This window comes from Gossypium raimondii, chromosome 11, assembly GCF_025698545.1.
Source record: "Gossypium raimondii isolate GPD5lz chromosome 11, ASM2569854v1, whole genome shotgun sequence".
Lineage (NCBI taxonomy): Eukaryota > Viridiplantae > Streptophyta > Magnoliopsida > Malvales > Malvaceae > Gossypium > Gossypium raimondii.
Window position 1 is genome coordinate 43,672,180 of NC_068575.1, and position 22,063 is coordinate 43,694,242.

The 22,063-nt window shown below is 31.9% G+C and overlaps 3 protein-coding genes across 3 annotated transcripts; 1 reads left to right on the forward strand and 2 right to left on the reverse strand.

The window, feature by feature from the left end:
• The first annotated feature begins 3,473 nt into the window (after nt 1–3,473).
• On the forward strand, nt 3,474–5,625 carry LOC105803747 (cytochrome P450 84A1). The gene is made up of 2 exons (XM_012636137.2): nt 3,474–4,477; nt 4,708–5,625. The coding sequence occupies exons 1-2, from the start codon at nt 3,554–3,556 to the stop codon at nt 5,329–5,331; spliced, it is 1,548 nt and encodes a 515-aa protein (XP_012491591.1). The 5' UTR covers nt 3,474–3,553; the 3' UTR covers nt 5,332–5,625.
• A 4,622-nt stretch (nt 5,626–10,247) lies between these two features.
• LOC105803745 (protein FMP32, mitochondrial) lies at nt 10,248–12,541 on the reverse strand. Its single transcript, XM_012636135.2, has 7 exons — nt 12,047–12,541; nt 11,815–11,946; nt 11,681–11,740; nt 11,054–11,130; nt 10,913–10,969; nt 10,750–10,816; nt 10,248–10,656 (listed from the first exon to the last, which is right to left on the reverse strand). Exons 1-7 carry the CDS (start codon nt 12,275–12,277, stop codon nt 10,537–10,539), a joined length of 744 nt encoding a protein of 247 aa, XP_012491589.1. The 5' UTR covers nt 12,278–12,541; the 3' UTR covers nt 10,248–10,536.
• A 588-nt stretch (nt 12,542–13,129) lies between these two features.
• On the reverse strand, nt 13,130–15,621 carry LOC105803746 (uncharacterized). The gene is made up of 5 exons (XM_012636136.2): nt 15,285–15,621; nt 14,916–15,085; nt 14,491–14,560; nt 13,802–13,868; nt 13,130–13,695 (listed from the first exon to the last, which is right to left on the reverse strand). Exons 1-5 carry the CDS (start codon nt 15,460–15,462, stop codon nt 13,575–13,577), a joined length of 606 nt encoding a protein of 201 aa, XP_012491590.1. The 5' UTR covers nt 15,463–15,621; the 3' UTR covers nt 13,130–13,574.
• Between the last annotated feature and the right edge of the window lie 6,442 nt (nt 15,622–22,063).

Consider the following 22,063-nt stretch of genomic DNA (forward strand, 5'->3'; position numbering starts at 1 on the left):
ATTTAAAAATTAAATCTAACACTTACTATTTTCATTTGTTCGACGAATATGTGTTTATTATCGAGACGAATTAATTCTTCGGTCATTGCTAACACGATCAATTTTTTTTATTTAAAAAATAAATTCAAAAAAAATAAAATTAGAGCTTTTTTTGAAAAAAATTAAAGAGAGCTTTGAGAGAATATTGAAAGATTGAAGATGGAAAGGATTTAAGTGTGAAAAAAATGAAAGGGGGGTTTTATAGTTTTTTTTTTTTTTACCGTTGGAGGGGTTACCAATGGTCAAAAAAATAGCCGTTGGTACCGTTCATACATGGGGAAAACGCTTCCTTATCCCCTGATATTGCGCTGATGTAGAAGCGTTTTGGGGGAAATTGGTCCATTTCGGTAATTAATTTAGGACCTGACCCATTTCGATAATTTTAAAAATAAAGGGGATTTTATTGGTAATTTGCCCTAATATTTGTATAAAAGGGGGAAAATTCTAGAGTGTTTTGCTTGTTGGTAAACCAAGGAAATGGTTGAATCCAAAGTAAACTGGAAAGCCGTGGCGAGTTGAACAAATTTAGGTAAAAAAAAGTGCATTGTCATTTCTGTTGTTTTAGTTTTTGTGTTTCTGATTTGAGAAAAGAAAGATGGATGAGTGGAAGCAGGATTTGAGGGATTGTGGATTAAAGTGAAAGGGTTGTAGTTGGGGATTTTGACTGCAAACAAAAACAGAAATTGATTAATTTTATGGCGGACACTTACCAAGGGCTGCTGGAACCTTATAGGCCAGCTTTGGGAATGCTGTTGAAATCGAAAGCGATCAACTAGGTTCAAACTACATCAAGTCGCACCTGGCAACATGTTATTTGATTCGCCTTGCGGTGATGTTCCATTTGAGTACGTTTTTAAACCTAATATCGTATCAATTAAGTTGTTTTGTGAGCCTACTCATCATCTTAAATATTGTGTACTTATAGTATACATCAATTGTATTAAACGTATAAAAAAGATTACTAAAGATATGAAATAGTTATTGTTTGAAACTTTAATTTCCCCTCTCATTTTGTGTTTGCTAGGTGTTGGTATATTTTATTTTTAATATTTGTTGATAGATTCATATATATCTTTATCCGAGGTTTATTTGAGTATTTTTAAGATAATTAATGACATAATTTCGAGAGTTGAAAGTTTATTAAAATATTGTTGAATGATGATTTGAAGAGGCCTATAAATAGGTTGTTGGTCCACTTCTACTTCTACTTCAGCTGTTTAGACTTTCTTTGTTTAAGGATTTTTTATGGAGTAATGTGAGGTATTTGAGAAGCTTTATTTGTAACAATAACCTTAATGAGGTTTAGTGTAAATATACTTACTCAATTGTTTAGAAAATACCCACTTTTCATTTTTGGATTTCAAGAATCTCATCAAACCCCTACATTAATTTGATTAGTGTGTTTTTTTGATAAATCATTGATATTTTTAATATTTAATTTTTTAAATTAATACAAAATTTTCAAAAAATGTTAAATAAGATAAGTAGGTAGATAATTATTTATTACTTAATGTTGAAATTAAAACCTATTTTCATCCCAATAACTGGACATCCAAGTTGGCATTTAGTCACTTTGTAACAAAACAATAAGACTAAAATGTAACATTTCAAACATAAGTGACTAAAATGTAATTTAAGATAAACAAAATAATTATTTTTATAATTTACCCTAAAAGAAATAATATCTCAAAATTAATATATAATTGAGTGAAAATTAATTTAAAAATACTTAACATGTATCTACACGAGAAATCATTAAAAAAATTAAAGAGGGACAAAAAGAAAATAAAAGGAAATATAGTTTTCACTCATAAGATGTTTTTTAAAAGAAAAGGCTTACATATATATATATATATAACATAAAATTTTAAAATTAAAGATATGTTGACATTGAAATATGGTATAATTTTTAATTAAAAGATGTTGAATAAAAAATGAAAATAATAATTAACTAATAAATATTATAAAATAAAAAAGACAGAAAGTAAGAAAGTAAAAGAGGGTGTCAATCCTTTAATTAATAAAAAAATGATAGTATTTTTTATTAAATATGAGCAGAGATATTAGTGGGGGTAAATGAGAAATGAAAAAGTATTGAATCAGATAAGGATGGTTAGGGTATTATCAGTAAATAATTCAAGTTTAATTGGGAGTCAGAAATGAAATGAAGAAGAACAATGACGTTTAACTGATGCTACAACACGCAATCTCTTCACCCCCATTTTCTTAGATTTTAAGTGATTCATTCATAAATAAAATCAGACTAATGTTTTTTTTCATGTGAAAAATAAAATAGGAAAAAATGGTGAGACGAAAACGTCGACGGTTCCAATGTCTAGGGCAGATAGCGATGCAAGTTATAGGTAAGGTCTTGCATCAAATCTCTCACCTTTCCTTTATGAATATCCATGCCCCTCTATCATTTTTCATTTCTTAAATTCCATCTAAACTTTAATCAATGTATGTGATTATGAGACATTTAATTTATTTTTATGATTAAGGTATGTTGTATAGTTTATAAAAATTAATCTTTTTAAGATTTATAGCTACCCTTTTCAATAATATCGTGTTCAAGATTTAAATTTATATTATTTTCTTACTCATCTAAAATGTCTCTAATCCTCATTCATCCAAAGGCTCTTTTTTTTTTTTAAATAATTCCAGCAAAGAAGTTAAGCAGTCCCCATTCTGAAATGAATTATAATGTGATAAAATCATAAGAACCAGGTGGGGTGTTATGGGAGTAATAATTGTAGGTCTTCTTTTTACCATTCATAAGATTTAAATTGTATCGATATTAAATGAAAAATATGTTAGTATTGTTAATTCATTTGCACTCCTACATATATGTAATGAGTGAAGAAAAATTTAGTCATTCATCCATTTTGAGATTTTTATCAAATTTAAACTATAAAACTATTGATATAATAAAATTTATTATTTTAAAAATGTAGGGAGGGTTTACTCTAAGATGATCCATAACAGCATTTTATTATATTCAAAAAAGTATTTTGACTTCTCTCAAACATTAAAAATACAATTTATCGCACAGCCCCGAAGAATAAATCCAATGTTTGGTTTTGAAATGACATGTGCACAAATTGGATACGCATGTTTATAAGAACCATATATACAAAATTATGTACTTCCAAATTTTTAGTATTAATTCCCCATATGGTTATGTATACATATATATGGATCTTAATAAGATTAACTCTTTTTTCTTAAAACAAGGTGAATTATTATTTCATGTTGCCACCTTTTTACTTATTTTCTTACAAGCCAAGTCTTTACTTTCACGTGCAAATCACAACATATTTATATTGAAAAAATAAATACATAAATAATTGAGCTAGCCAATCACCAATGTGCATGTGCATATACAATAAATATTATATATTTCCTACAAGAACATGCTCCAAAACCTGTATAAAACCCCCCTTAATATCTGACAAAAAAACTAGCATATTTTGTGAACACCCACACCCACATTTTCGTGTCTCTAAAACAAGCCATGGATTTTTCTTTGATACAAACCATGGAACCATTGCCTATGGCCCTTCTTTTCGTTATACCTTTCCTTCTCTTATTAGGCCTCATCTCTCGGCTCCGTCGAAAACCATTTCCTCCAGGACCCAAAGGGTTGCCAATTATCGGCAACATGATGATGATGGACCAGTTAACTCACCGTGGACTCGCCAAGCTCGCTCACAAATACGGCGGCATATTTCACCTCAAGATGGGGTTCCTACACATGGTGGCCATTTCAAACCCCGAGATGGCTCGCCAGGTCCTTCAGGTTCAGGACAATATATTCTCCAACAGGCCAGCCACCATAGCCATCAGTTACCTGACGTACGATAGAGCCGATATGGCTTTCGCTCATTACGGGCCGTTCTGGAGGCAGATGAGGAAGCTCAGCGTCATGAAGCTTTTCAGTAGGAAAAGAGCCGAGTCATGGGAGTCGATACGGGACGAAGTGGACTCGCTTGTGAAAGCTGTTGCAGCCAACACGGGGAAAGCCATTAATATGGGTGAGTTGATATTTAACCTTACGAAGAACATCATTTACAGGGCAGCTTTTGGTTCTATCTCCCAAGAAGGGCAAGACGAGTTCATTAGGATCTTGCAAGAGTTCTCCAAGCTCTTTGGTGCTTTCAATATCGCGGATTTTATTCCTTGGCTCGGTTGGGCTGATCCTCAAGGCCTCAACACACGGCTAGAGAATGCTCGTTGTGCATTGGACAAGTTCATTGACACCATCATAGACGATCACATCGAGAAGAAGAAAAGGAACGGTGACGGTCCCGATGATGGTGACACCGACATGGTTGATGATTTGCTCACTTTTTACAGTGAAGACGCCAAAGTAAACGAATCAGAAGATCTACAGAATTCAATCAAATTAACCAGGGACAACATCAAAGCCATTATCATGGTATATATGATTCCTTTGAATTTTATATTAGGGTATTAAATTACAACTTTACAATTTTGAAGGGATTAAAATATAATTTATTTTTTTGGGACCAAGGCTGCTGTCCCTTTGGTGCCCCCCTCCCCTGCTACGTAATATACATCAAAATGCATGTCATTGTCAGTTTCTTTATACGAATATAAACACATATACATATATGTATAGTTCTGAGTGAGGAGATGGATTTTCAGGATGTGATGTTCGGCGGGACAGAGACGGTGGCATCGGCGATCGAGTGGGCCTTGTCGGAGCTAATGAGAAACCCAGAAGAAATGAAGAGAGTCCAACAGGAGCTGGCGGAGGTGGTGGGGCTCGACCGCCTTGTGGAAGAATCCGATTTCGATAAACTAACCTACCTGAAGTGCACCCTGAAAGAAACCCTAAGGCTCCACCCTCCGATCCCCCTCTTGCTCCATGAAACGGCGGAGGACGCCGTGGTGGCGGGGTACCAAATCCCGGCGAAGTCACGCGTGATGATCAACGCTTGGGCCATTGGCAGGGACAGAAACTCATGGGAGGATCCTGATAGTTTCAAGCCATCCAGATTCTTGAGGGAAGGAGTCCCGGACTTCAAAGGCAGCAACTTCGAGTTCATCCCGTTCGGGTCGGGCCGCAGGTCGTGTCCGGGTATGCAACTCGGGTTATATGCTCTTGATATGGCGGTGGCTCATTTGCTCCACTGTTTTACGTGGGAATTGCCTGATGGAATGAAACCGAGTGAATTGGACATGAGCGATATTTTCGGACTCACTGCACCTCGGGCGAACCGACTGTATGCGGTGCCAAAGAAACGCCTCGTTGGTCCACTCTTTTAATGGAAAACTCTAAAAAATCAAAACAATTCCATTGAGTCTTGAATTGCAACTTATGCAGAGTAATCCCGAGGAATGCCGAAGAAGAAGGTGACAGAGGTGGCTTTTACAAGTTGGAATTTTGTTTTTCTTTTATCATCATCATATAATCAGTATTATTATTACTATGGGAAAGATTTTAGAAAAAGGAAAATGTCCTGTGGATAAGATTCTGCTGCTCATTTGAATTGTGTTGAAATTTGTCTATTATTTTTGTTCTCAATAAACAATGTGAAAAACCATTTGATTTGGATCAAAGCATGAGAAAAATGGAATGCTATTTGGACTAGTGTAGATATGCAAGCACAAGTGTTTCTTTTATCTTCTGTAGGAAAGCTTTCAGTTATTTATGTTGATGCAGGGGTTAGGTAAACAAATATTGTCACCACCTTTTTAATCTAAACATTTTCAACATTATTTTATGACTCTTTTAAATTGTATGTTTTTTTAAATTTTACATAAAAATATAAAATAATAAAAATCCCCTCATAATAATATCCATAAATCAATTGGGGAAAAAATATACGAATTTAGTAACCTAAAAGAGCAAGTACTTTAAAACCCAAGATTTAATTATTTGGTAATCCCAACATATTTTTATTCATATTCCTCGTAGTTCTTTTTTATGTAAGTTTATTTAATAGATAATAGATGATAGTTATGTGTATGTATTACATAAAAATCCTTTTAATTATTTATGGAATATAGGTAAAAACATGTGAAAACTCCATTAATTCAAAAGTTGAGAAGGCATGAAATTGATGGTAGGTAGGCTGGTAGATATTAAAACCAGGGTATCATCTACCAAAATTGGAGATGCCAAGCGGAATTCTGTTTCTTACGACTGGGACTCACCAATGCCTCCACCTTCATATTTTGCTCCTTCTTTGCTTTATATCCACACGATTGTACTATTTTTAGGTGACGCGGAAGTGGACGACGAAAATACTCTTATCTCTCACCATTTTCATCTTTTATATATTTTTTACAAAAGTATGGCATTTCTTTAGACGGGTTGATTACGTTGATTTTAAACAAAAATTAGGATTATAGGTCATTTTTGAAAAGAGAAGACAAAAACGCTCCAGCAAAAGGCGTGAGGTGGCAACATGGAGGCTGAAAGTGCGCCCTTATCAACTCCCAGATTGAATCATTATTGATTTTAGATCCCTCTTCGTTATCAACCACAGTTGCATGTCCATGATTGGATGTCCCTTCGTTTATGTAGGTTGTAGGGAGTACATCATTCGTTCTTGTAAATCCTACGTTAAAACTAATACTACTTGTGAATTGTTACCAATGTAATTTGATGGCATACCCACATAAGTGTTTCCAGCATAGAACATTGACGTTTGGAAGTTGAAATCAAAAGCACTCACGAAATGTCATGTCGGGATCTCCGAGTTCGGGCTACCAACTAACCCAACTGTACGCCAAAGTTGAAATCGATGGCTGAAACCGAGGAATGCCTTCCCATTGATGATTCCGGTATTTCTTGATAGAAGTTTTGTAACAACGATGTGAAACCACCACACAACCATGTGGTTGGACTTTTTGCTTCTTGTTCCCGAAACAAATGTACTGAAACTATTGTCGAACTCGGACCACTTTCCTCAACATCGACAAAGTGGGCATATAACTCTAGTATAACATTTCCACTAGAGCAACGCCTATCGAGTACCGCCTCGACATCCATGTCGTCTTTGACCTCAAATATATCATATCTAATAAGGTTTAGTGACATTAAATATCTATATTTCAATCTCGTAATTCTCATCTAGCTTGAAGTCGACACTTTCCTTCTAGTTCTTGACTAAAGCTCGTACAATTTTATGCTCCGGTTGAAAGTCAATTATGTAGATTGGGCTGATACAAAAATGACCCTAATAACGATGTCACAAATTTAACTATCGAAATAAATAACAACTTTAATTCGTTTACTAATCTTTGCCCAAATAATTTGTTTCACATGTTTAAAATAAAAATATTATACAGAAAAATAAATACTCATTGTCCAAATTAAAACAACGGCACTTACTTGAACTAATTTACTTTGTTGGGTCGATTTTTAAACTCTAGATTTTTAACATCAACAATGGTCTCCTTATGCAAACCTCCTTATGAAAATAATCTGCTCGAAATTTAACTATGAAAGCCTCTGCACAAAATATTTTTATTTTATAGGAAATTCTATCACTGAATATTAAACATAATTTCAAAATGTTGAAAAAATTTTGACATGACAAGTAAAAAAAAACGCTTCTAATAAGAAGTATTTTTTTTCTTTTTCATTTTTTTTGAAAAATTTTTAAAGATAACATTATTATCCGCCACGAAAAAGACTGGATGAGATATGTGAATTTTATCCTAGTTTTAAAATCTTAATTTTTATTTAAAATAAATATATTTACCTAATTAACCCATTTTTAGATTGTACACAAAAGTAAAATAAAATAAAAGTAAGACATGTAATAGTTGTCTAAATTATATTAAAAGAATTTATAGTGGACAATAGTTTATTTGTATTAATCAAAGAGGGTTAATATCTCACTTAGATCTCTTCACCATTATGAATCTCAAAACCACCTTTCTTTCTTTTTGTTATAAGACTATACCATATGGTTGGGAAGGGCTAGATCTAATCATTCATTTATTTGTTTTATTTTTCTTAGTATAATATTGATGTTATGGTTGGTAGGACATCATTAATTAACTTCAATTCATAATAATTTGTTTTCGATTAAGAGAAAGGACTTCTTTTTAAATGTTTTATTTTTTACTCATCATTTTAAATTTGTATTAATTATTTTTATTTTTTAACACATGTATTAATTAAATTTTTTCCTTATATTATTATATTAGTAATCAAACGAAACATTAACACTATATATAATAATACTCCAAAATTGCTATGTTCATCCGTAGCTTAACTCAAATTATCATATCAAGCTCAAAGATCCATTTAATATTTGAGAAAGTTTTAACATAAATATTAATTTTAAAAATGAGGTTGAGAAATAAAATTAAGCTCATTTAAGCTAGTATAATATTGCAATTTTAAAATCTAAATTGACTATTTTTCAAGTTTATAATATGATTTTTTCCTTTATTATTATGTGATTTGTATTATACGTGAATTACATATTAAAAACTATATTAAGTTGTTTATATTTATAAATTTAATAAAAATATAATGATAATAAAAGAAATATATTATATATATTACTAATTATTAAAAAATATAAATAGATTTTAATAAACTTAAATTAACCACAAAATAAAATTTGGAATTTGTATTCGGATTGAGCAACCATGTTTAATACTGATACAATACACGACCCTGCTCGACATAATCCATCCCATCAATCAAACTTAATGAAAAAGGACAAACTTGAGGCTACTAATGGCAGAGTGGAATGATTAAAATGCAGAATTGCAACACATTACAAGGGAAAATGACAGTTGAGCACAAAAGGTCTGCAGCTTCTTTTACCTTAAATTTATACCCAAAAAAAAAAAAAAAAGTAGATGAAGTTATAAAGATAGAAACACTGGATTTTGGCGTACAACTGCGATTTCTTACACTTCTGTTTCTACCGATATGCATTTGAAGGAATTTGGTATATAGATCCTTCTATTTAACCAAATTAATCACTGCATAATTTGTAATACAAGGGGTGGGGGGGACAAAACAGCTCATGTCTTGACAAATCAACAACTCCCTATTTCAGTGAAAGTAACTTGTGTGGGGTAAAGTTAAGTTAGCAAGAAATAGACACCTATGTGTTGCCCTTTCCCCTACTATCCCTTTGTACTTTAATTGATTGTACCGGAAAGAAAACAAATTACTTGAGTATTCAATATGAATATATGTGGTGTATGTGTCAAACATTGTTGTTTTATGAAAAATGAGAGTTTACATAAATGTTCTGTGTATACATATATATATATATAAGTGATCCTATTGATCATCATATCATATCATAATATAAAAGGAAGACTATAGTATTGAAGATGCTTGTTTTTTTTTGTTAATAGCGATTCTATCCATAGCAGTTCCAAGAAATATCATTCTCTACAAAAGTATTTTTAAGAATATCATCATATTAGAATAACATCATGTTGAGAATAACCTTGGAAGGTTAACAAGATTTTTGGGTTGTAATACTTTTAGGATGTCTTGAAGAGCATGACTTGGAGATTCAGAATATGGATAACTCTTACCTTGAAATACAAGTGCTTATCTTTCTGGTTAAACAGAAACAACCCTTGTATCCTAACATATAAGTAACACTTTGCTTACTAGAAATTCATTTTAACCGCACTCTAAAAACTTCCTACCTAAGACTTATAAATAAGGGTTTGAACGTTTCATTTGCAATTTTTTAAAATCTTTTGGTAAACTTGAGCACACTAAATCTCTCTACAACTTTTTCCTACAATCACAACAACCATTATAGTTCTCGCCTTTCTCATCCCCTATTGCTTCCATCACCACCATCTACCACCACACTTGTTTCTAAAGTTTGCTCCGATTTCCCTCTCCGCCATCTTTTTGCAACATTTCCGTTTACTAATTTGCAATATTTCCTCGCTTAACCGAAAGGACCTCTACAAGTAACTTAGTATCATCTATCTGCCTAAGTTGTGGAGCATGTGAAACTTCAATGCGGTTAGAAATCTAGAATTGGTAGGAAATATACCAGGAAGATTATATACTAAAGTGCAAGGAATTGTTTGAATTTCACTCAGAAAGTTGAAAATGCTCAAAGCATGCAACATGTTTCATAAGGTAATTGCATTATTTTCTTTCTGTGACACAACACAAATGTGCAAATTAACCAGGCTAAGATCACAGCAAATTAAGACTTCAAAGCAGCTAGTAATAAATCATGATTGAACTTTCCTTCATTTGCCTTTTCAAAAGTTTAAACAAACAACAACATCGGTGTATATATATACACATTTGTACAATATGAGAGCTTTAAGACCCAAACCCGAATCCTAGCTATACCAATCAATCGAGCTAATTAATAGCCAAAAGTCGCAGAAGCAATAGCTTCATAAAAAAAAACAGCGATTGTATATTAAAATAATAATAATAATAATAATAATAATAAAAGAGCTATTTCTTCCCTCTTTTGGGGTTATGTTGACATTATTACATGTTTACAACAGTACACGAACTACAGCAAGACCAACAGCAGATATGGAAACCAGTGTACCAATGCAGTATTTTATCAAGTCATATTTTGCAGCTTCCAAATGAGCCTTTAACGCATGAATTTCCTGAAAATTTGTAGAAAAGGATATGGAAGAGAACAAACGTCAGAATTTTAATCAACTAAAGCAAACCATTTCTCGTACTCTTATGATGCTAACCCGATCGAGTTTGTTAGTCAGGTTAGATGTTCCAGCACTCTGATTTGAAAGCTCATCTCTTATTCTCCTGCAAATTGTCATAAATCACACATTTATTTTACTGTTCCAAGGGAGGAGTATGGTGCAAAGAGCAAACAAGGAATTGCATACTTCAATTTCTTACCCTCTTTCAAGATTCAAATCTAATCGTTGCCCCGCTGTGACTTTGTCAATTTCATGTCTGCATCATAACAGATATCCTTAGAATAGCAAATCATAATAGAAAATATGGTTTTAGGGATGAATGATAACTCAGAATCCAGACCTTAATTCACTGCGCATCTTCTCTATATCATTTCGAAGTTTCTCATTCTCATGTTGCAGCACAGAAAAATGTAGCTCCTGCATAAGTTATAGTTTATAAAAATAACCCATTTGAACAAAAAACAGAGGCACAAACTGAGATCCAATTGTTAGTCTGCATCGTATTAACTGCGTGTTTAATATATTCAAAATCTGAGCTAGTAATTTTTCCTCTTTCCCTAAAATGCAGTAGTCCTGAGTTCTGATCAGCTGTATGCACAATCCTCTCCGTTAATCAACCTACTGAAGCAATTTCATCTAATCTAAAAGTAAATATCAAAGTCCATTGATGGTTTCTTGGATCATAGCCAATCATTCAATACTGTTTCCCTTGTCAAGCAATCAACTGTTATATTGTTTAAAAATAAGTTTAGGAGTCTCAAATCGACTTACTACAGCGTGAAGAAGGGCCTAGACATGTTCACACTGTCTCTATAGCAATTTGCAATGGGCCAAATGTTAAGCTTTCTTCCATTAATAAGAACAAACCCAACTAAAAGGGACTTCATTAATACCAAAAGTCGAAAACACATAAAAAGGAGACTAAAATCGATAAGTTCGCAAAGTCCATTTACAAAAAAGTAAATACCTGAGAGCTTTGAACTTCTGATTTGAGCTTCGACAGATTGGATTCTTGAGTCATTTCACTCTATCAAGACAAAAATTAAGTTTCCATAGTGAATACAACGTATGGAAGCATTAAAAAAAAAAAAAAGAGCTTACTTTCTGCATCTCAAACTTGGAAACAACTGAAAGAGACACATTTTCTAAGCTGTCATTCAAAACTTCAGTCATGGCTGCTGTTATTGCCTCGGCTTGCTTCGAAGGCAGACCTTCCGCCTCTAATCTCCTAACCTATAAGTATAATGCACCATGTCTTCAGATATTTTCAAGATTCCAAAACTCAAACAAAAATACAGTTTCTAAAACAAAAGAAGGAATCATTGTAATTTACCAAAGCTAAAGTGTCGATGAGAAACAGTCGCTTTCCATTAGATTTAACGAGCTGAGAACAGTGCCTCCACTGTGAAAATAGAGTGGGAGAAGCTAACAATCGAATCGCAGAGGGAGGAATGGTGGGGGACACAACAAGTCCTTCAAATCTGGAAACTCCTCCTCCTATCATCCAGGAATACGAATTGGGTCCAAATTGACCCACGCGTTTACAAGCGGCCATTACGGCCATTAAATACCAAAATTTGATTGAAAACAAAAAATTCAAATCGAAATACCAAAAGAACCCACCAATCTTCTACAAATCTGAAGAGAATGCTTTGAGAGGAAATAGAAAAGATTGGCTAGTCTGAAGAACATTTGAATTGTAATGAGTCAATGCTGCGTTGGAGAGAATAAAATGGATTTGATGGGGGGAATGAGCGTTGCAGAATGGGTAATGGGAAGGGCATTGGCAACAGCCTTTCTCTCGGGAAATGGAAGGAGAGTATTGTACGGTAATATTAGTAAATAACCAAAATTGGAACACAATATTTGTCTTGTACGCTAAAATGGCGGCTAAATGTTTTTTCTCAATTGTATTGTGATTGTCTTCTTAATTTCTTGAAAATATATTATAGCTTTGAATCAACACTTCATCCATAGTTCTGTTAATAAATAATTCTATTTATAATTTTTAAAATGCTTTTAATAAATTATTTAAAAGTTTCTAATATAAATAATAATATTATTACTTTCAAAAAATAAAATAATTATTATTTGTGTACTTATTTTATTTATTTATGACATAGTTGCTTCGTTTTTATTTTTAAAAAAGGATATATGTTTATTTATTTGTTGTTTGTTTATTAGTTATGAACATTGTTTCGTGAATATGTATGCGAATGTGTTCTTTTAATTTAAATATAAACAAATATAAACATACATAATATTAAATAAACGAACAAGAAAAAGAATTTTAAAATTCTTAAACAACACAAATAAGTTCAAAAATAAACAAACAAAGGTATGCTCTTCCAAGCTCTGTTCATTTACAGAGACTGGAATCAATATTCTTCAAACTCAAATTAATTGAGCACCAAGGGAAGAAATCTGAGCCTTGTTTTTTAACACAAAATCAACAAGAAGAAGGACCATTCTAAGATCAGAAAGCCTCCAATGCTACATAACAGTGCTTTTAAGTTCTGCGGTTCTTTCTTTATTTTATACCCATCTGGACTAAAACATGGGGACAAAGAATGAAATTTCAGACCAGAAATGGGGTGAGGGGTTGAATGTTCTAAGATTTAAAAAAATGACAACGATTCAGACAACTACAAGCTTGTTCTACCATGAACAAAATAAACTACCCTATTCTTTATGGATCACAGTTATGCATGAAAAACAACTCTTATCTCTCTCACAGTGAGACAACTATTTTTATTGCCAAAAGAATAGAAATAGTGACTTCTGAACAGTGTCGATTCTGAATGAAGTCCAAGCCCATTACTGTTTAGCTATTTGTTCCTCAGGAATTCAGGGAAGATAGATTACTTTGGTGGCCTTCTGCTTGAGAATAGAATATCCTCTACATTGTTTTTAATGTTGTTCCCCACTCTACACATGTCCCTAGCTACCCTCGAGGCAATGAGGTTCGCTTTCCTTGTAAACCTGCATTCAGAATTTAACAATTAGTCCATCATCATAAGATAATGTTGTTCTAACAAAACCCAAACAGAAAAGGCTTATCTATTAGCAAGTCAAATCATTGGCTTGCCTGTTCAAAAAGTCATCTTCTACTGCATAAGTGGATTTGCGAGTTTGATGCTGATGAACACCATGATCTTCAGAGAAAAGAAAAAGCCAGAAGTTAGTAAGTACAAATAAGGGAACAACTACAGGGAATTGACTTCTCAAAGGTTCGACGGTTCTTGACAATTAACCTTTTTGCATCAAGTTCATGAAAGTTGAAACTCATGAGTCATGACATCCGTGATCAATGTAAACAAACTTTCAAAAGCAATTTTATGGATGCAAGAAGGCAGTTGCAACTATACTTGCGAGTGCATCCGAACACTTTGTTCTATAGTTTAAGCATTCTTCCCCGTGCTCTCCAGTATAAAATTTTAAGAAAATACATAGTTGGGGACATGATGGATTTGTTATATAGTGGTAAGTGGTATCCGAAAAGGGCCAGAAGTAGCAGAAGTGGAGAGTTTCCAAATGAAGCCCAAAGCACATAGAGATGTACAATTTCGATTGCTACTTATTTCAATCACATGTTATATCCCTAATTTGTCAATAAATTCATTCACATGAATGAATAAAAGAATGATGACAACAGCCAGACCATTGCTAACATACATAAATTAATCAAGTAGGTATTTCCTAGAGACCTTGACTAATGAAAGTCATGACATAACAAGAACCTTACCGATAAATAATGCAACAAAAATTTTTACTCACCTCCTTTGCTATGAACATGAGCAGGAGCTGAAGCGGGATTGGGATTAGGAGGCGCTAAATGCTGCAGATACTGAAACCATTGTAATGTCAGTTTGTGCTAATCATAAAACAAATTGAATCAGAACCAGAATGAATAACAAGTTTATCAACAGTGCCCAAAGAGATGAATTTGTCACTTGGAATTGAAGCCACAACCAGATAACCCCATTACTTCATTTGCATCAAAGTTCATGATTTCTTTAAATAATTGTAACAAAATTTGATGCTTCAAATCAAGAAAACACTAGATACAAACATTTTTGGACCACCAACCCAAGCTTGCATAGCGAATCAAAACTACCTAAACTCCGGATGCATGAACAAAGAGGCATTGTGGATGAATTAAGTGCAAATTTCATTGAAAAGGGAGAAAGAGAGATTGCCACCGCTAGGCCACGACAATGAGGTAATTGAGGTTTGGTGCCATCCTTAGTAATTGAACCTTCATTCTTGCTCATAAACAAAGAGTATCCAGCGCAAACAAATGAAAAATCTTCAACAACAGCGGAATTTCTATTAGCTTTTACCTCAGCTAGTCCAACATTATGGCTTTTTACTGTTCAAAATCCAAAAATTAAAAGGGAAAAAAAAGTAATCACAATATTCAATAATAAGAATTGGGTCTTAGAATTTGATCAGAAATCACGGGAACAACAAATGAAGATTAACGAATCAAAGCACTGTAAATATATTCTTTTCGAGACACTATGTAAATATAAAACTGGAAAATAATGAAAGTAGAGAGAAAAAGAGACCTTGAGGAAGAGATCGAGGAATGCCGATGCAAAGAGGGTCGCGATTGTGGGATTTTAGAGCAGAAGAGTAAAACAGGAATCCTTTACATGATTTTACTGTTCCATTTTCATTTTCATTTCCTTCTTTATTTTCTTTTTCAAGATTTTGTTTCCTCTCCTCTTCTCTGTTTCTCTCCATTTTTTTTATTTTTTTTTTACACTCTAATCGGAATCGCTCAGCTTTTTCTTAACTTTTTTCACTCAAAGGATCAGCGAAATGCAAAGCAGAGCAGAGGAAGAAATGGTACCACGCAACGCCTCGTCGTTATGTGACGAATGGAATGATGAGCAAAATGCAGGCATTGAGAAACTCGATCATTATTATTATTATTATATACATTGGTGTTTGACTTAAACATGGGTCAACTTAGAGGTGCTCATGGGCCGGGCGGCCCGGCCCGACAGTCCGCCCGAAATATGGGAGGGTTTGGGTAAAAATATAGGCCCGAAATATGGGCTTGGGCAAAAAAAAGCCCGATTAAAAAGCGGGCGGGTCTCGCACCACTTTTTGGCCATTGCCTGCCCTTGCCCTACCGAATATAATAAATTTTTTAATTTTTTAATTTTAAAATACTTTTTTAATTTTTTAATTTTAAAATATTTTTAAAATACTTTTTTAATTTTTTTATTTTAAAATACTTTTTTTAATTTTTGTTTTAATTTTTAAAATAAATTTTTGGTATTTATTTAAAAAAGGGCCGGGCCGGGCTTATGATTTTTTTCCCGGGCCGGGCCTGAGCAAAATTCTAGGCCCATATTTCGGGCCAGGCCCGGGCCTAGGACCAGGGCCGAAATTTTTTTTCTGGGCCCGGCCCATGAGCACCTCTAGGTCAACTACACCATTAGTCATTAAATTATAAATATATTTTCATTTTGGTCACGTAATTAAAAAATGTTACAATTTGTGTCACTAAAGTTTTCGAAATTATTTTTTGGTCACTCCACTCTTAAGTGGCACCTTTTTAGTTGGTATAATAACAATTTTAATCTTTAGTTTTAAACTTCCCATCAATTTAACATTGATTATATATACAATGATAAAAAAATTAAAATTTTATAAAATTCTAAAATTAAAATTAAAATAAAAGTAGAAAAATTCAAAAATAGATAAAGTGAGAGAAAATGGAAGAATTTTTTAAACCCTCTAAAATTCTCTCTATGTTACCTATATGGAAATATCTAATGCTCATTCTTCACAAAATATATATAAAAACCATTAAGCGAAAATTATTGGTTCTTTGTTTTCATCTCTTCTATTTTTGGCATAGCTTTTTGTCATAAGAAAAAAATATAATATAATTTATAGCTTTTTCATTATAAAAAATATATATAATTTATTTTTATCATTTGGGTTTTCATAAATTAAATGAATTGAAATTTTGAATTAAGTTTGCAAAAGGAAATTGTGTGGTATATTTTGGTGAAAAATGGTATCAGAGTCGATTTCAGAAGCCTATATATCTTCTTCAAGGGCATGGAACTTGACTTGAAAATATTACTAATTTGGTTTTAAGAAACACTGAGGAAGCATGTAATTATCTAACTTTTTTTGTTTTTAATTTGTTATTAGATCCTATTGAATGATAATTTTGTTTATTTCACATGAATATTAGTTCTTCAACAACATTTTATTTTTTTGAATTTTATGTAGAATTTTCATTTTAGATAATTTTGAGGGTTTTTATAATTTTTTATATAGAATCAAGGTCAAATTAACATGAAATATAAAAGCTAAGGACTAAAATTGTTATTATACCAACTAAAACAATTGGGTGAGCAAAAATAATTTTGAAAACTTTAGTAACCAAATTATAATTTTTTTTAGTTAAGTGACCCAAACGAAAACTTACTCATAATTTAGTAACTAATATTTAAAAACTTGCTCATAGTTTCTTTTTCTTTTCATGTATCTATAAGAAGTTATAAAATAGTTACCTAACTAATTGAGTTTCTCATTTTTTTTGCCCGTAGTTGTAACACCCTTAACCCATATTCGTTGCTGGAATAGGGATTCGGAGCATTACCGAATAAACGTTACCTAAATTATTCATTTCAAAACATTTCAATAATCACAACATAATCCGTCATTAAGCATGCATATCGTCCCTTATTCAAGCCCTCGAGGCTTTAGAATCACTTTAAAAACGATTTGGGACTAAATTAGAAACATTTAAAAATTTTGAGGAAAAGTTAGAAAAATTCAGCTGCAAGGGTCATACTGCCGTGTGACTCACACGGCTGAGACACACGCCCGTGTCTTAGGCGTAACTTTTGAAATAGGGAGACATGGCCGTGTCCCAGCCCGTGTCCATGCTGGTGTAACTCACTGACTTGGGTTACACAGCCAAGCCACACGCCCGTGTGCCAGGCCATGTAACACTTGAAATGGCCTCACACACCCGGTGTGAACCTAAATTGTACTTTAAAAAATAAGTTTACCATTTCCTATTTGCTTGGGCATTAAGCAACTCAAAAAAACATTCATTTAAACCATTCAAAACACGATCAAACATACTCAAAACACGTCAAAACAATCATCCTAGGTGCCTAACCAATGTACCCTTATTGGTACCACATTTATATCATCAAAACCTATCAACAATGCATCATTCAAATCAAAGTTTAAAACATACCAAAATCACTCAATTTAGCCTAGCTTATAATCACCTAATCATCAAGTTTAAATTCACATACACCTAACAAGCCTTGGCTCAAAAAAAATGCCAAATTATGGCTTCAAACACAAACATAAGTTTATATATACCAAACCAACATTATACTTAAACTCAATTACATCTCATATACCAAATTCACTAACAACCAAACACATCATAGGTACATGTCATTACAAAAGGTAAACATCACCACATTTGAGATTGGGATCGTTGTTGGATGCTGAGTCGGCGATCAAAAGAGAAGTACCTAACCTGCGCACAGAAAACAAAATCGTATGCTGAGTAAAACTTAGCGATATTTCTATAATCCAAACAATTAAAGACATAATGATACAAGAATGCATAATTTGAATTATACGAACATACTATTTTCTAAGCTCACAACTATCATATACCATCATTTCAAATCCAAGCATATTACCATATCATTTGATACTATACTCAATTTTCACATGCTATCATACTTGATTTGTTTAACAAATATCTCAATTCATATCACTTGTTATATAAATAGCTTTTCACTTATCATTCCACATTTGTTTATACAATGGCATTATCCATTCTAATTTTCAATTCATGAGTACATAACTCATGTATTTCATTTAATCACAACATATCTCATTTTTCATATTTTAATTCACTATCTCATTTCCATTTCACATATCATGCCATTCAATATCAACCATAGAACTTTATTATTTAATTACCCCTATTAACATGACTCGGACTCGAACGGATACACGGATCCAACCAACACACCAGTTTGGCACCAGTGCCTCATCGGATAAATCCGAAGTAATAATTGCGTCCAGCGTTATATAAATTGACACTCAGTGTCTCATCAGTTAAATCGAAGCAAATTGGCACCCAGTGCCTCATCGACTCGAAGTCGAAGAAATCCTTGAACTTTTCCTATCCCATGGCATGCCATCTATATACGACTCAGCCTGGTACAGTTAATAGAGTTTCATTTCACTTTTCAATTACAACCAATATCCAATTCTCATATTTGCACATTATCACATTTACACATATATTCATTTCAATTCAAATAATCAATACATTCATAATGTATATACCAATTCAATCCATTTCAATCAGGTATAATTTCAATTCACTATCAAAGTGCCAAAATACTCACCTCAACCACTTAACATATGCATTAAATCAAAATAAAACAATTAACAACTAGGTTCAGATTATAGAAATACAAACTGTGGATTCCGAGCAATTCGACGTCGATTTTATCCTTTCCCCTTTTAGTCGAGGATTCTAGCCCTTTTAGTCAAGGATTCTAGTATGACGTTAGCTACGGAATTAAAATAATTAAAATACATCAATACAACACAATTCAATTTCACATTAAATATTTCAATTTTTACTCAATATTTGCTTAAATTCCAATTTAGTCTCTAAACCGAGACTAATTTTTATTCTTCACATTTAATCCTATATTTTATACTAATTTCACTTTAAGCTAAATTTAGATCCCTATTTTCAATTAAACCCTAAATTTACAATTTGTTTTACAATTTAATCCATTTCCATTTCTAGCTTAAAAATCTATCAATTTAATCCCTAATACCAAAACTATTCAACATTAACAACATTTAAAATCTTAATCAATGCTAAAATTTCAACATGGGTCGGCTGGCCCTCAGTATCGAGATTCCAAAAATATAAAAATTACAAGAAAATGAACTAAATTGACTAACCAATTTTAAATTTAAACGTAAAAGCCATTAGGTTTGCTTCAACTTCTTCTCCCTTTTCTATCTTTCTTTTTCTTTCTTCTTTTTACTTTAATTTGCATGCCACCACTACTTTTTATTATCTTTTATTTTGTTTTAATTATAATATAACATATATGTATATACATTTCATAATAATAATAAAACATATGTATACATATACATCAATGGCGTCCACTAACCTTAGATAAATGGGGTAATTGCTACTTTAGTCCCTCTATTACTTTTAAATCTATAATACAACTTTTAATCCTTTACGTGAGATTTAGTCTTTATACTATAATAACTCTTAATTCATGCAAATTCACTTAACCGAAATCTAATTAATTACACAACTAACTTAGTAAATATTTTTAATAAATATTTACGAGTTCGATTTACGGGAACAGAGTCCCGGAAATGCACTTTCAAACACCCCTGACTATAGGATCATTACAGTAGCTATTAATTGAGAATGAAAAGATGATATGACAATTATAAAAATTAACATAATAATAAATTTAATCCTTAATGTTTATATATACATTTGATGATAAGGTTTTACCTGTTTTATAAAAAAAAAATTAAGAAATAAATATAAATCTCAAAATTTCAAAACTTAAAACTTTAAGAAAATATATTTCCTTCTCCCTCTCCTTTTTCCATTTTCTTTTCCTTCTTTTCTCTCCCTTTTATATTTTCTCTCTATTGTTATTGAGCTAAACCCATAACTCAAAATTCTATTTTTTTTAAAACTAGGTTAGTTGTCGAATTGGTCAAGCTACTGATTTATTAGTCCAATCGATCAGATTAAAAAAATTATTAAAAATGCTAAATAAATTAGAAATCCTTGTTCAACCACTGATTCAACCAGTTTGTACCAATGCCCGATTTAATCGGTTCAAAGCCACTCTCATGACCAGTACCTCGACCGATTCTCGGTCCAACCAGTCGGAACGACTGATCCAATCCGATTCCGACAACATTGCAACTTTCAACAACCAAGATTTGCGCCAGCCACCATTTGCCAATCACTGACCTCCGGTAATTGGTAGCAACTTAAGCCTAAAAAACATCCTTAAACTTGTTTTTCCTTTTTCCTAATCAACCTCCATTTCATCAAAATCCGCTTTGATTTTCCTAAGATCTACACTCAAAGTATCAAACTCTCTTTCTTCAATCTCTAAATTTGATTGTCAGATTGTCCTAGAAGTTATATTGTTCCTACACCGTATGCTTGTTTTCATTGTTTGGATCTTCCAAAAAAAAAAAAGCATCGAACACCCCTTTTAAAATTAGGATCAAATCAAATTACATAATGAGTAAACTTTGAGAATAGAATTAAGACCAAATTAACATAAATGTGTGAACATTGAGAACTAAATTTGTTATTATGTCAATTTTTGTAATTGTCACGTCATCTTTCTATTATTAAATTAACGATTGGTGACAAAAAAAATGCAATAAATTGGATGACTGTTTTGCAACCTTTTGCAATTGAATGACCAAAAAGAAACGTAAATATAATTGAGTGACGTATAATATAGTTTACCCTAAAATAATTTATATACATTTATTTAACTTTATTTCTTTTAAAAAAATTCACCACCAACAACATACTGAATATTTATCTTAATAATAAACTATCATTCAAAAATGAGATCCTATTATCTTTCAATTCAACCTAATTTAATTATAAAAAATCAACAAGATCAATTTAAAATAATTCAACCAAAATTAATCCAAAATCAAAATGACATAAATCGAGATGACTCAATTAAAATTCAATTGATAGTTACAAACTAAAATGAACTAAATTTAAAATAATTCAAACTTAAAATTTACTTGAATCTAAAATAATTCAAATAAAAGAAATTCATCATTTCAAAATTCAAATTCAACAAATTCATCAAAATCTAGGTATTCAATTGATAACTCTAGTTTTAAACATCTTTATATTACCTTAAAAAACTCAAATAATGAAGAAAAGAATTGAACTTCTGTTAACATATTTACGAGAAGCTCGAAAAATAAAATTCATCCAAACAAAATTTAACAGTAAAGTTAAATATAGAAATGATTTGATCTAGTACAAATATAAAGGCATAATGGCAAATTTTAATTTTAATGTTTACCTCTTTTATTATTTTGATTCGAATCATATTGACCTTAAACCTTTAAAATTTAATCTACTTTTTATTAATTAAAAATTTTAATTGATAATTCACATAAAATTAATAACTACTGTAAGATAATTTGTTTGTTTTTTTTTAATTTTTCTAAATTTTCATATCAATGTCATTAAAATTTTAACAGTTCAAATTGAGGGTCAAAA